Here is a 13,200-nt window from a genome sequence, read left to right on the forward strand (position 1 = left end):
TCTTGGGGTGATTCGGCGAACTCTGGAACACTCCTTACTGACGCGGCTGTTTATGGAAAAGATTCAGAAGCAAAGGTTCTTAGCACCAAAGAACTGCTCCGAGAAACACACCCGAGATTGAGCTTAGCTGGACTGGGCACGAACCAAATTCTTCAGATCAGAGATGTCCATGGAACTTGCGACGGAGCAAATGCCGGAACCGCGTCGAGAAATTCAGATCAGGAATGCCGTCAAAATGCAAACAATTCAACTTCTTCATCCTTTCTTTCTTTTTTAATCTCCTCCTTTGCCTCACTGAAGCAACTAATCTCCTGGATCCCTTCGCCTGACTGGCTTCCAAGCAAATTCAGCTCATTCAGTGAGAAGTTTCAGAACAAAATTCGCTCCGATGTTTAACGAAATCAGTCGTACAATTGCTTACTGCCATGTTCAAATTTCAAAAAAGAAAAATCCCAGCATCTACGTACGAACGTACAACCTGGCCGGGCCGGTGGTAAGATCTGCCGTAATAATCCGGACCCTGACAGCGCGCACTTATTTGTCCATTCAGAAACAGCACAACTGGAGTGCTCAGCCCTGCCTGCCCGACTGACACCCCAGAACCGAGATCTCCCCAGTCCCCAGAGAACATAACTTGGCAGAATTTAGCATATACTCCTACTATTATTACTACAGCTGCTGGTACCTTGCGGTAATATATGCTGATAATTGCTGGTGCTCATTCGCGACAAAAACAAAACCCCTTTTCGGCTAGCCGCCGGCCATCCACACTCACATCACATCATATCTCCGTGGAAAAGAAAGAAAGAAACAGACAAACAGAAAGGCTCCCTTTGCCGTTTGGTGTTTTCTTCTGCCCTTTTCTTTTTCTTTGCTCCTTGATTTCTTTTCTTCTTTTCTTGGCTGCAGCCATTTCTGCCATGGGATCGAATATAACTTTCTTGTGTGTACATTCTCACATTTTGGCCCTGTGTTTAGAAGGAGAAAAGAAAAAACGAAGCCGTTGGATCGACTGATCGAGTGTAAATTTTGCGTGCTCTTGGGCACGAGCATTTCCGTTCTGTTTCGGCAGGTGGAAACGAGATCACGCTTGTGTGTTTACACACAAAAAAAAAAGATCACGCTTGTGCAGAAAGAGATCTGAAAAAAAAGCTAGCTGCGGCACTGCACCCAAAAGCTACCAAGTAAAAAGCCACACGTGATATTCCCCGGCCAGCAAAACCACGGAAACTCTGACGCTCCAGTTAAACGCCCATTTTTAACATGATCTGCTGCATCTGTAAACCCTGCATCCTGCTAATATTCTTTACCTACGACGCGACCTGCCCGGAAAGGCAGCCGGCAGGGAATTTCTCTGCCGCGCGCGCTTTTGCCGAGGGCAAATAATAAGCAGCCGGCCAGTATTCTCTGTCTGTCAGTCAGTCCATGCATCAGTCAGTCAGTGAGTGAGTCCATGTGCAATGCAGTTTCGGCCTTCTATTCTCGTAATATACCATGCTGTTTTGTGACTGGACTGGAGAGATTATTTGGGGGATCGATTAACAAACAGAACAAACATTAACAACCAGAACCAACCGTGACCTCGAGTGAGTTATACGGATCACATGACTTGGCAATGGTGGCTGAGATGAGATCGAATGCCGTACATTACAGCAGTCCCGACCCTAGCTACTTACGCTAGGAGCTTGCTGTTGCAGCTGCGGCAGATCGATGGATCCAGAATTCCAGACCCTTCCTTCCCCAGTAGCAGAGCAGCAAGGGGACCAACCAGATCTCCTCCTCTCTACTCTATGTACTCAGCAACAGCGCATACATACATGCCGGGATGGATGAGAATCAGATCACATTCGCCCACTCTATTCTATTCCATCCCCTTCCTACCTACACGCCTACCATACCACAGTACTCTGCTGCCCACACTAGTCTTCCTCAAAGCTTGAATGAAACTTCCAAAATGGCAGTAAAGTTGAGCAAGTGTAGGGTAAAGTTGAGATCAGTTAAAACAAGTTCACTTCAGTTCACCATGCACAGCAAGCAATGCAGCAGTACTCCTACTTAGTACTGCTACTACTTACTGCTGGGTTCCTGGTGCCTATTTATATGCAAGCAGCATATATACGTAGCATCTGATCCTCCTATAGCTACTAGTTACTCTAGCTGATGAGCTAATGTATAGTACTACTATAATTGTATACCTTGTTGTTACTGCATTCGTAAATAATTCATCAATGTACAGTGCGGATGCCGATGATGGCGTCGACCTTGGCGTTGTTGGCGCGGGAGAGGAACTTCATGCAGATGGGCGGGTGGACGCCGGCGAGGGCCAGCAATGACTGCGGCAGCGTCCAGATGCCCTCGCCGCAGATGAGCCCCGACGCGACGGGCGGCGCGAACACCCCCGCCTTGGCGCTGTCGACACGGTCCCACACGAAGCGGATCAGGCTCCCGATGCACATGTCGATGCCGAAGTAAGGGCCGAGGTAGAACGGGATGGCCATGGCCATGGGCAGCGGCACGAACCGGGCGGCGCTGGGGCCAACGACATCCCTGGCCAGATTCATGGCGATGGCGCCGACGAAGAAGCCGATGCAGAGCTGGAGGCAGTGCTTGGGCAGCGTGCCGATCCCTTGCACGCCGAGGATGGCCATGTTGCGGTACACGAGCGCGTTGGGTGACGGGTACTCGGACCCCGGCATGCCGATCCCGGGGAACGCCTTGTAGAAGAGCCAGAAGACGGATGGCGCGATGACGCAGCCCATGGCCGTGCCGATCACCTGGCTGACGAACATCGACCTCGGCGACGCCAGCGTCATGTAGCCCGTCTTGAAATCCTGGGTGAGGTCTGACGCCGTGGACACGATGCCGATCATGACACCGCAGGCGGCGAGCCCGGCGATGATGCCGCCATTGGCCTGGCCTGCCCAAGCGCCTACCAAGAAAATGGCGAGCTTGCCGTATGTCGTGGCCAGGGACCAGTCCGTGAGGCCGCAGCCGTACGCGTTGCAGAAGGCGAGCACGGGCGCCACGAGGTAGGAGCACGCCACGTGGTACCACCGGAGCTGGTGGAAGATGCGCGGCGCCGTGAAGATGGAGACCACGGCGATCCCCAGGTAGGCGCCCAGTGCAAACGTGTTGGGGATCTGATCCCTCAGGAACACCTCCTTGCGCCGCTGGTCGTCGAACGTCTCTGCCGGCGTCTGGTCCTGGTCGTCGGCGTTGCTGATCGGCAGCGACGGCCCCGACAGCATGAATCGCACCTGCGCCGCCAGCGCGATCATCGTCTTGGTCATCACCTTCAGGAAGTTGTATAGCCCGTCTCCGAGGATCAACGCGATGGAGATGAACACCTGCATCCATCACAAAATTAACAAGAAAACATAATGCACATGAGCATATATCAATAATAATAATTATATACCCGGTAGCCAACGATGCCGCGGAGGCTGCTGGGCTTGAGGTCGGCAGAGTACCAGTCGCCCTTCTTGTGCTCGATGTAAGGCCACATGATCCCCCAAGACATGATGCCTCCTATGAGGACGGAGATGTTGACGAGGTACGGGCAGATCATGCCGACGCCGACGTACGTCGCCGAGAAATCAAAGTAAAACCTGCAATTGATAAATTCTACAGAGTTCAATCAATGTCGGACGTTCGGTAGAGCTAGCTAGTGAGACCTGTAATGTTGTGTGCATCATTGATGCAGAGGGCCGAGGATATTCTCTTAATTTTTGGAAAGAAAATACTAGAACCATTGAGTACCTGTGGTAGTAGGCCTCGAGGCCCATGGTGGGGAAGGCCTTGAAGCCGCAGTCCTTGCCGGCGCTGTAGAACCACTGGAAGATGCCCCAGCTGAAGCTCATCGCGAAATACCTCCCCAGCGTCTTCACCTGTCTCCTGCAATAATGCGTGCAAGAAAAATCCGAAATTTCATGCTAACTATGCCTGATCAAGTGGCTGCAGAGTGTACAGCTAGCGTGTTCGTTAAGATCATACTTGGCGAGCTTGGCGCCCTGAGGAGTGTGGAAGCTGTTGATGAGGTGCGCCGTGGCCGTGCCGCTGGGGTAGATGAGCTTGTAGTCGATGATCATGATCTGCAAAACCATACACACACAACCGAGACACAAATGTACATGATTTGGTAACAAAGTTATTGGAAGAAGGTTAATTTAGAATCGGAGGGAGTATATATGATCGTGGAAACATGCGTGCCTTCCTGAGGGGCACGACGGAGAAGAGGCCGAGGAAGCTGACGATGACGAGGAAGCCGATCATCCACCCGAGGCTGGGGTTCTTGATGCTGTCCGCGTCGTACACCTCCCCCGACTGCTCGCTGATCCTGTCGCTCATCGCAAATATGTAGCTCCCAAACCCACCTGCAGCCCTTAAAATCAATCGGGTAAGCCAAATGTCGTCGCATCAGCTTAGAGCGTACCGCTGAAGGCGATGCCGGAGCAGGCGACGACGCAGGTCTGGACGACGGTGTTCTCCTGGCGGGTGAAGGGCTTGACGCCCCGGACGCCGGCGCGGGACAGGAGCCGGGTCCAGGACGTGAGGAGGAAGAAGCCGAGGAGCCCCGCGGAGACGTTGAGCGACGGGATGATCCCCGTTGTGAGGTTGAGCTTCATGACGATGACGCTGAACATGGACCCCAGCAGCGCGCTCGTCGCCAGCGCCCGCGCCGTGATCTGCTCCTTCCACCCCGGCACCTCCCGCCCCTCGAACACTCGCTCCACGGATTCCTCCGCTTCCTCGCCCCACTCGTCTTCTTCTTCCCCTCGTCTCGCCATGGATCTTTTGTTCGATGATCTTCTTCTTCTTAATTTGCTGGCCGGTTAATTCGTCGGAGGTGATTTTTGCGCGCAGGAGGGGGGTGTCAGTGAGTGGGACTTATGGGCTTTTGTGAGGCGCTTGATCCGGGTCTCCCGGCAAGCGTCTCTTGCTTTGCTCTCGCTCGCTCGTCTTGCCGCCGCGAACATAGCATGCAGTTTTCAACCAAGGGATTTCCCGTTCAACTAAACTAAACTTGACGGTGGACGTGTCTTGACCCGGAGGAGGAAGCTGCCGGACTGGGCTGGGCCGGCCACGCTTCGGGCTTAATCTAGCTCGTAGAGGCTGAGTTTTTTTTTTCGTTTGGAAATGTCTCTTTGTTCTCGCACCCAGGGCTAGCTGGGCCATGGCCCGGGACTTGGAATTTCTTTTCCTCCCATATTTGTGCTGGGCTGTTGTGCAAGATCCCATTCACTAATCGAACTCAGCCCACGCGCCAGCCCACCAGTAATTGCTCTCAGAAAAAAAAAGGACACACACGGAATCACAGAGAGCGCGGGAGTAACATAATCCTGTTTTGATCGGTTCCCACCACATGATGATTTATGATAGTACATAATAAGCAAGCTTATCACAACAGTACCATATATCCCCACAGAATCTTTTCCAGTTGCAGGCTTGTCTGGTCTGATCGAGCCATGCTGCTATTCACAGTGACTGACGCTTCTCACATCTTGCTCCTGGTGCCGCCGCCGCTCACGCTGACGCCTCTGCGGGTGGGCCCCATCTCGCTGGCCATGTTCCGGAGCACGAACTTCTGCACCTTCCCCGTGGACGTCTTGGGCAGCTCGTCCCTGAACACCACCGTCTTGGGCACCATGTACCCCGCCATCCTCTCCCTGCTCCAGGCAATCACCTCCTCCGCCGTGACGTTGACGCCCTTCTTCTTCAAGCTCAGGAAGGCGCACGGAGTCTCGCCCCAGAACTCGTCGGGCCGGGCGACGACGGCCGCCTCGTCCACCGCCGGGTGCCCGTACAGCACCGCCTCCACCTCCACGCTGCTGATGTTCTCCCCGCCGCTGATGATCACGTCCTTGGACCTGTCCCTGATCTCCAGGTACCCGTCCGGGTGCATCACCCCGACGTCCCCCGTGTAGAACCACCCTTCTTCTCCGGCGCCGGTACCCCGGATCGCCGCCCTTGTCGCGGCTTCGTCCTTGTAATACCCCAGGGTCAGGCACCCGCCCCGCAGCACGATCTCGCCCATGGTGGCGCCGTCCCGGGGCACGCTGCGCCCGGTGACCGCGTCCACGATGTCCACTTCCGCCATGCCCGGCGTGCGCACGCCCTGCCGCGCCTTCAGCCGCGCGCGCTCTGAGGCCGGCAGCTTGTTCCACTGATCCCCTTTCCACGCGCAGGAGATCACGAGCCCTGCGGTTTCTGTTAACCCGTACCCGTGGCTGACGTCAAAGCCGAGCGCCTCCGTCCTGCCCAGCACGGCTGCCGGCGGCGGCGCGCCGGCAGTCAGGATGCGCACCTTGTGGGCGCCCTCGGGCAAGGGGCGGCGCGCGCTCTCCGGCGCGTTGGCGAGCATGTTGAGCACGACGGGCGCGCCGCAGAGGTGGGAGACGCGGTGTTGCGCGATGGCGGCGTAGACCTCGCGGGCGTCGACGCGGCGGAGGCAGACGTTGGTGCCGCCGGCCACGGCCATGCCCCAGGGGAAGCTCCAGCCGTTGGCGTGGAACATGGGCAGCGTCCACAGGTACGTCGGCCGCTCCGGCACCCCCCAGGACACCAGCGAGTCCAGCGTCACCAGGAAGATGGCCCTGTGGCAGTGCACCACGCCCTTGGGCGCCGACGTGGTGCCGGAGGTGTAGTTGAGCACCATCGGGTCCCACTCGCTCTCCGGCCGCACCCAGGCGAACTCCGGGTCCCCGCGCTCCTCCAGGAGCCTCTCGTACGTCGTGGAAATCGCCATGGAAGCTGGCACCGGGGGGAATTGCTCCTTCTTCTCGTGGGGGTCTTCGACGAGGATGACGAGCGGGGGAGGGTGGTCTGGGGGAAGGAGACAGAGAGCTTCGTGGAGGAGGGGGGAGAAGGCCGGGTCGACGAAGACGAGCTTGGAGCCCGAGTGGCGGAGGAGGACGGAGACGGTGCGGGCGTCGAGGCGCGTGTTGATGCTGTTGAGCACGGCGCCGCTCATCGGCACCCCGAAGTGCGCCTCGTACATGGCCGGCACGTTCGGCAGCAGCACGGACACCTGAAAATTCGGCCCGTCAGACTCAAATCCAAAGCCAATTTCGATGCGATTCGGGCGAGGCGAGTTGAGGTGTGCTTACGACGTCGCGGCGGGAGATGCCGAGGGAGACGAGGGCGGAGGCGAGGCGGAGGCAGCGGCGGCGGGTCTGGGACCAGGTGGAGGCGGCGCCGTGGTAGACGACGGAGGGGCAGTCGCCGTACACCGTGGCGGCGCGCTCCAGGAAACCCAGCGGCGTCAGCGGGCACGAATTGGCCGCGTTCGGGCCGAGCTTATCCATGGCCGCCCGCCGGATCTCGACGACGACGGCCTCGCCTGCCTACTCCTGCTGCTACAAGTATCCCGTGTCTGTTAGAAGGACGGAGAAGCAGAGCACGGCAGACAGGGAAGGCTGAGTGAGTGATCAGGCTTCCGTCTCTGCCACGGCAATACAAGAAGAGGAAGCGAGTTGCCGCTCGTTGGGAATGATTGTGAATTTATTATCAAGTGTCAAGGGCAGTCAAAAGGCTCTTACTACAGCTGAACTGACGCTATTTTTTTTTATTTTTTTAGGGAAAGAGAAACATGCGATGCTAATAGGAGGAGTATTTTATTTCTTTTCGGACAGTGCTCGTTGCGCTTTCTTTTTCACAATGGAAATACGCGTCGTCGTTATAGTACGAGTGAAGAGAGAAGAGCGAGTTCGGCCACTGTAATGTATCGTACCCGTTGTCGATCTTCGATGATCTCGTACTCCCTCTGTCCACACAAACGAAATATGTGTCAAGTTTGCTAAAATTTAAATATATTTAGATATGATTTAGTGTATAAATGCATTCAAATTTAGTCAAAATTAAAACATCTTCTGTTTGACAAAGGGGATTTTTTTTCTTCTTCTTCCTCCGAGTCATAGCTTTGTCAAGTGTCAAACACATATCCGATGTAGTAGGATCACAGGAGCAGGTCGCTGGCCGTCCATTAAAAACATTCACAACAGACTTAAGACTTTGAGAAACGTGTCATTTCGTCCAAGTCACTTGTCATGTTTTTCGCCATATGCATCCCTTTCAGAAGTTTATTTTGACTCGTTCCTGGTCTAACAATAAACCAGGTTCCAGTATAAAATAGCCTTTTTTCGTTTTGTAAGGGAAAGAAAGAAAGAAAGAGCCGTCCGGCGCGGTTCAGCGAAATTCCCCTGTTTCCATGGCCTTTTCAAATTGATGATGATCATGACAAGCAAGTACATCTGTGTTAGTAGTGTTATTTTGAGCTGAGCAAGTACAACTGTAGGATCAACCAAACACGTCGCGGCCACGCCATGGCCACTGTGGGATGTCTATCGGGAAACCAGACGCATGGTCCACGACACGAGACGTGTCGCTGTCGGAACTTCCGTGCGTGACTTCAAAAAAGCACCAGCACAGGCTACCCGCTGCTGAACTCACTGTGTTTATTCTATTCTCCCTTTTATGTATGTTTCGTCCCTCGACAGATGCCTGTGTTTTTTTTAAAAAATTAGGTAGATTAGCAAGAAATGCAAGCGGGGTTCAATTTAATTGGCTTGCTAAGTCGAAATCTGACTCGAAGACTTGGAGGCTTAAATAGAAGCGGGATGGCAACATCCGATTTGTATCGATACAGACGGATTGCATCAGTATCTCATGTTCATACCAGACAAAATCCAACCACTCTAATTTTGTACCCCGTGTTGATGTTGATAGATCACGATGATGGTTGTAGGCGCTAGGCAGAGCACCCAGTCCAAACGATGAGATGAGCACCCCCACCACGACTAAAGAAACCTGCAGGCAAGCACCGATGACCATTGGTTCTTTTGAGGTCATCGTGTATCTGATATTCTGATTCTCGAGGTATATCTACGGTGGTTGTATGTGGGGTTTTGCTTACATTTTCTTTTGAGGTCATTGGACACGAACATTGGTTTCCTGTCTATCGAGAATTAACTGAGCGGTCGCAGAATTGAAAACCGTCACTAAATTTGTCTCGGCTTTATTATACCGCTGATATTGCCCGATATATACACAATCGGATCGGGAAGTAATTTCGTGTAATTACCTTGCTATAGTTCAGAAAATTCGATCAAAATTTAATTTCGAGATTTCGAGGTTCATCTATATATACATACATACGTGGGATTCTGTTTCTATCTACTATTCGCGCGAGACAAAATCCAACCACTCCATTTCTGTAGCTGATAGATCACGATGACGTTGACACTTGACAGACAGCTCTCAGTCCAAGAGACGAGATGAGCACTGGCACTGCTGCTGCTTAGGACCAGCCAAATACGGATGATCGAGCAGCCACGTACGGCATGCCATGTGATCGAATACGCACGTCTATCCTCGGGAGCATGTCATGTGCTAGATCTGATCGGCGTTCCTTTCAGAGTTACGTTCCGTGGGGAAACTCTAGAGGAACTCCCGTGGGACGAAGCTGCTTAATTCCAGGGATCCATCCCTGTGTGTGCTTTAATTTCCTGGCTTTCCTCCGCGGCTATTTGATCTCCTCTGGCTGTCCGAGAGACCGAGAACTTGCACGTACGCGCAATAGTTACAAGCGTATGACCTGTTGTACTCTTGAAATAGACATCTGTTTTTTTAGTTGAGGCTCGAGACCACTGCGACATTTGTGAGTGAGTGGTACCACATGATAACATCGTACGTGTGTGCTGTTGCATAGTTGACTTGGCCTCCGTGTTATCTGATATTCTGATTCTTAGGGTATACCAAAAGTGGTTGTAAACATATTTAAAATTTCAGAAAACAATATAGTACTCTCTCCGTCCAACAAAAGATGTCTCAAGTTTGTCAAAATTTAGATGTATTTACACATGACTTAGTGTATACTAGATGCATTCAAATTTAGTAAAAGTTGAGACTTTTTTGTTGGACGGAAGAATATTTCAATTTAAAGAAGGCTTAGGTTCCGTTCATGCTCCTATATAGCTGTCCTTTTCGGGAAATCGGGTGCATATACATTCAAGAACACGCGGGAATGCGGCTGACCACCATGCACCTGCAGACTTTCTTGGCCAATCATATCGATTTCTCCTTTTCCTCGCCCCCTTTCGTCTCTCTCTAAGCATCCAGCCTTCCCACAAAAGTTTGTGTACAAATTATCAGCCACATGTACCAGCAATTCAACAATCAAATATTTGTGCAAAAAGTACATATTCAACAATCAAATAAGGACACAATTGATATTAACCCGAGCTATAATTCATCGATGTTTCTTACCAAGTCCAACCTCAGATAACACAAAACAGAGCAAGAGAAAAACAGCAGGGCCAAGGCAAAAATCATAAAAAAAAGAAAGAAAGAAATAAAGAAGGTGACAACTCATGTTTCGCGTGATTCGATCGATCTCATTGATCAGCCCGTCTTGTAGTCAGCGACGACGATCTTGGCCGGAGGCCCGCCCTGGACGTACACGACGGTGAGCTTCTCGCCGGCGCCGAGCCGGCCGACCCACTCGTACATGTCCTTGCCCTGTGCGCTGGCGGAGACGCCGTAGATCGGGCCCGAGAGCCCCTTCACGTGCAGCTTCACGTAGGTTATGGTCTGCCCGCACGTGTTCTTCGCCGTCACCTCGTGCCGGTACTCGTCCTCGCCGTTGCTGCCCTTCCACGTGGCGGTCACCGTGTGCACGAACTCTAGCGGCGCTTCCACCGCAGGATGGTAGCTACTCGAGCCATCACCGGAGGCGGTGGCGGGTTCGGCGGCGAGGCGAGCGAAGACGCCGACGATGGGGGCGGCGGTGGCGATGGTGGGCTCGGCGCGCTGGTAGTTGCAGCGGTCATCGACGAAGGCATCGTTGGCATCGGGCCCTCCGACGAGTGCGCCGTAGAGCACGTTAGGGTCGGCTTCCTTCGTGTTGTAGAACCTGTTTAAATTTTGCAAGAAAAATCATAAGCACGAATGCAGAGAATTCCACATGTCCTTGAGGATCTGGAAGCAGGTGGCTAGATCTCTACCTGTCGAAGCCGTCCATGCAGCCGACGATGCCGTTGACGGAACCAACGGCCGGGATGGACGCGCCGCGATGGTGCACGCGCCTCGGAAAGTTCTCCCCATACCCGACCATGTAGCTCATGGACGCCGGGTTGTCGCCGAGGACGTAGTCCACCTGGCGCCTCACGAAGCGGATCATCTCCGACGGCGACACCTCGCCGTCAGGGCACTTGAGCTGACGCCCCGAGACGGCGAGGTAGTCGGCGTAGACAGCAAGGAGGAACGCGGAGGATGTCACGTACTGCATGTTGTTCCAGTCCGCCACGTACAAAAGCCCCGCCGGCGTGGTCCTCACGTTGTTCCCACCATTCTTCTGCAAGCACGCGCACAGGAAGAACTCCGCCTTGGCATTGAGCTGGCGCAACGTGTCATCGTAATCGTCGGACAACCCATTGGCGCCGCCGCCGCCGGTGAAAAGCAGCTTGGAGAGCAGCACCTGGAGGCCCGCGTACTTGTTGTCCCAGGAGAACTCGCGCACGGCCCACCCCGTCCCGCCGAGGGCGTCGGCGTTCTGGGCCACGTACCGCAGGTGGGCCTCGTGGCCCGTGGCCTCGTAGAGCCAGGCGGCGGCCCAGAGCAGCTCGTCCTGGTACCCGGACGCCGACGGGTAGAACTTCTTGGCGCCCGGGACGGCGTCGTCGTACCGGCCCCGGAACGTGTCGGCGAAGGCGAAGAGCTGCTTGGCGTGCATGATGAGGAGGTTCGCGTACCCGGAGTCGTAGGGCCGGATCGCCTTGGAGGCGGCCGCGAGCGCCGCGGACGTCTCCGCGGCCACGTCGGACCCCGGGTGCGCCGCGTCGATCTTGAAGGCCGTGCGCGGGGTCGACATGTCCTCCGCACGCTCCCAGCACAGGTGGTCGCTCTCCCCGTCGCCCACCTGTGGATGGATTGGTCGGAAAAAATGGTTAGCTAATTGGGCCGTGGGGGTTGGATGGAGATGGGCTGGGAGAAGTGGGTACCTGGACCCAGAGGGAGTTGGGTTCGGAGTGGGCCTTGAGGAAGTAGTCGGCGCCCCAGCGGATGGCGTCGAGGGCCCGGTTGAGGTTGTTGGCGGCGGCCATCTCCTTCTCGAACTCCAGCACGCCCCACGACAGCATCGTCACCGCGTAGGCCATCGGGAACCCGAACTTCACGTGGTCGCCCGAGTCGTAGTACCCGCCCACCAAGTCCACCTGCATCCAAATAATTCTCCGTTACCGATAAGCAAATCCAGCAATTGCTTATGCAGAATGAGTGTAATTTGGTTGCTACGATCGCCCCCGGAGAATGGATGTATGTACGTACCCCCTGGGAGAAGCCGTCGGTGAGGGCGGAGTCGCCGCGCCAGTGCGGTCGGCGGTCGGCGGGGAGCTTCCCGGACCGCTGCGCCTCCAGGAACTGCAGGGACTTGTCGAACGCGCCGCCGTAGTCGAACGACGCCTCCGCCGCAGCCAGGACGAACACCGCCACCGTGAGCAGCGTGGCGGCCCGTTTGATCGTCGTCATCCGCGCCATAGATATCTGTCCTAACTGGATTCAATGTCAGCCGTCGCCGTGTGGTGCTGGAGTAAGCGTCTCCGGCCGGCGGGGATTTATACGGGTCGCATGGGGGGGATCAAGGAGTATGCTGCTGGCCGGCCGGCCGGGACCGACGACATGAGGTAGGTAATGCGTGGTGCCTGGCACGTAGGGAGGAGAGGGGGATGTTTGAGCCATGCACGTCTTTTGGTGGAGCTCGGTCGATCGAAATGTCGTCAAAGGATGTTTGTTTGGGGATGGGGGCTGTGGGGTCCTTGTGTCAGAAACTGCTAGCGTCGGCAGTTACACGGCGTCGTGCTCGTGCAAGGATCATTTAGACAGCATTGACCATCAATTACTAATAGTTATTGTTGCAATTGCAGCATTTATCAGGGACTTAAGTATTTGATCATCGTGGGGTTTTGTTGATATTAAACTATTGGATACCAGTATTCGCTTGTGGGAGCCTGCAAGTTTCTGACCTAACATACAAAGGCCACCGAAGATGTGGGATCACGTCGGCCGTTTCTATTGAGATTGAGATAAGCGAGCTAGAAATGGATTGACTAGATACAATGCTTTATCCCCCTTTATTTGTTCGGCTATATATATTTCTTAGTCAACTCGTACGTGTTGTTCTACACGAAATATCAAAGGCACAAACTC

General features: G+C 54.4%; 3 protein-coding genes across 3 annotated transcripts; all 3 read right to left on the reverse strand.

The window, feature by feature from the left end:
* Window positions 1-1,975: 1,975 nt before the first annotated feature.
* On the reverse strand, window positions 1,976-5,199 carry LOC100836406 (probable metal-nicotianamine transporter YSL10). The gene is made up of 6 exons (XM_024455417.1): window positions 4,433-5,199; window positions 4,210-4,373; window positions 3,994-4,091; window positions 3,760-3,894; window positions 3,419-3,608; window positions 1,976-3,347 (listed from the first exon to the last, which is right to left on the reverse strand). The coding sequence occupies exons 1-6, from the start codon at window positions 4,785-4,787 to the stop codon at window positions 2,226-2,228; spliced, it is 2,064 nt and encodes a 687-aa protein (XP_024311185.1). The 5' UTR covers window positions 4,788-5,199; the 3' UTR covers window positions 1,976-2,225.
* Window positions 5,200-5,329: 130 nt separating this feature from the next.
* Window positions 5,330-7,490, reverse strand: LOC100846880 (probable acyl-activating enzyme 5, peroxisomal). Its single transcript, XM_003580765.4, has 2 exons — window positions 7,107-7,490; window positions 5,330-7,027 (listed from the first exon to the last, which is right to left on the reverse strand). The coding sequence occupies exons 1-2, from the start codon at window positions 7,302-7,304 to the stop codon at window positions 5,495-5,497; spliced, it is 1,731 nt and encodes a 576-aa protein (XP_003580813.1). The 5' UTR covers window positions 7,305-7,490; the 3' UTR covers window positions 5,330-5,494.
* A 2,690-nt stretch (window positions 7,491-10,180) lies between these two features.
* Window positions 10,181-12,569, reverse strand: LOC100836715 (endoglucanase 13). Its single transcript, XM_003579422.4, has 4 exons — window positions 12,322-12,569; window positions 11,997-12,209; window positions 11,001-11,914; window positions 10,181-10,909 (listed from the first exon to the last, which is right to left on the reverse strand). The coding sequence occupies exons 1-4, from the start codon at window positions 12,529-12,531 to the stop codon at window positions 10,399-10,401; spliced, it is 1,848 nt and encodes a 615-aa protein (XP_003579470.2). The 5' UTR covers window positions 12,532-12,569; the 3' UTR covers window positions 10,181-10,398.
* Between the last annotated feature and the right edge of the window lie 631 nt (window positions 12,570-13,200).

The sequence above is a fragment of the Brachypodium distachyon genome, chromosome 5, assembly GCF_000005505.3.
Source record: "Brachypodium distachyon strain Bd21 chromosome 5, Brachypodium_distachyon_v3.0, whole genome shotgun sequence".
Lineage (NCBI taxonomy): Eukaryota > Viridiplantae > Streptophyta > Magnoliopsida > Poales > Poaceae > Brachypodium > Brachypodium distachyon.

Coding starts and splice junctions, on each gene's coding strand:
- LOC100836715 (XM_003579422.4), bottom strand. CDS start 12,531: ATGGCGCGGATGACGACGATCAAACGGGCCGCCACGCTGCTCACGGTG. Junction 11,915..11,996: donor CCAACTCCCTCTGGGTCCAG/GTACCCACTTCT, acceptor ATCCATCCACAG/GTGGGCGACGGGGAGAGCGA. Junction 10,910..11,000: donor TGCATGGACGGCTTCGACAG/GTAGAGATCTAG, acceptor AAATTTAAACAG/GTTCTACAACACGAAGGAAG.
- LOC100836406 (XM_024455417.1), bottom strand. CDS start 4,787: ATGGCGAGACGAGGGGAAGAAGAAGACGAGTGGGGCGAGGAAGCGGAG. Junction 4,092..4,209: donor CCGTCGTGCCCCTCAGGAAG/GCACGCATGTTT, acceptor ATGGTTTTGCAG/ATCATGATCATCGACTACAA. Junction 3,609..3,759: donor CTCGAGGCCTACTACCACAG/GTACTCAATGGT, acceptor TATCAATTGCAG/GTTTTACTTTGATTTCTCGG.
- LOC100846880 (XM_003580765.4), bottom strand. CDS start 7,304: ATGGATAAGCTCGGCCCGAACGCGGCCAATTCGTGCCCGCTGACGCCG. Junction 7,028..7,106: donor GCATCTCCCGCCGCGACGTC/GTAAGCACACCT, acceptor CCGAATTTTCAG/GTGTCCGTGCTGCTGCCGAA.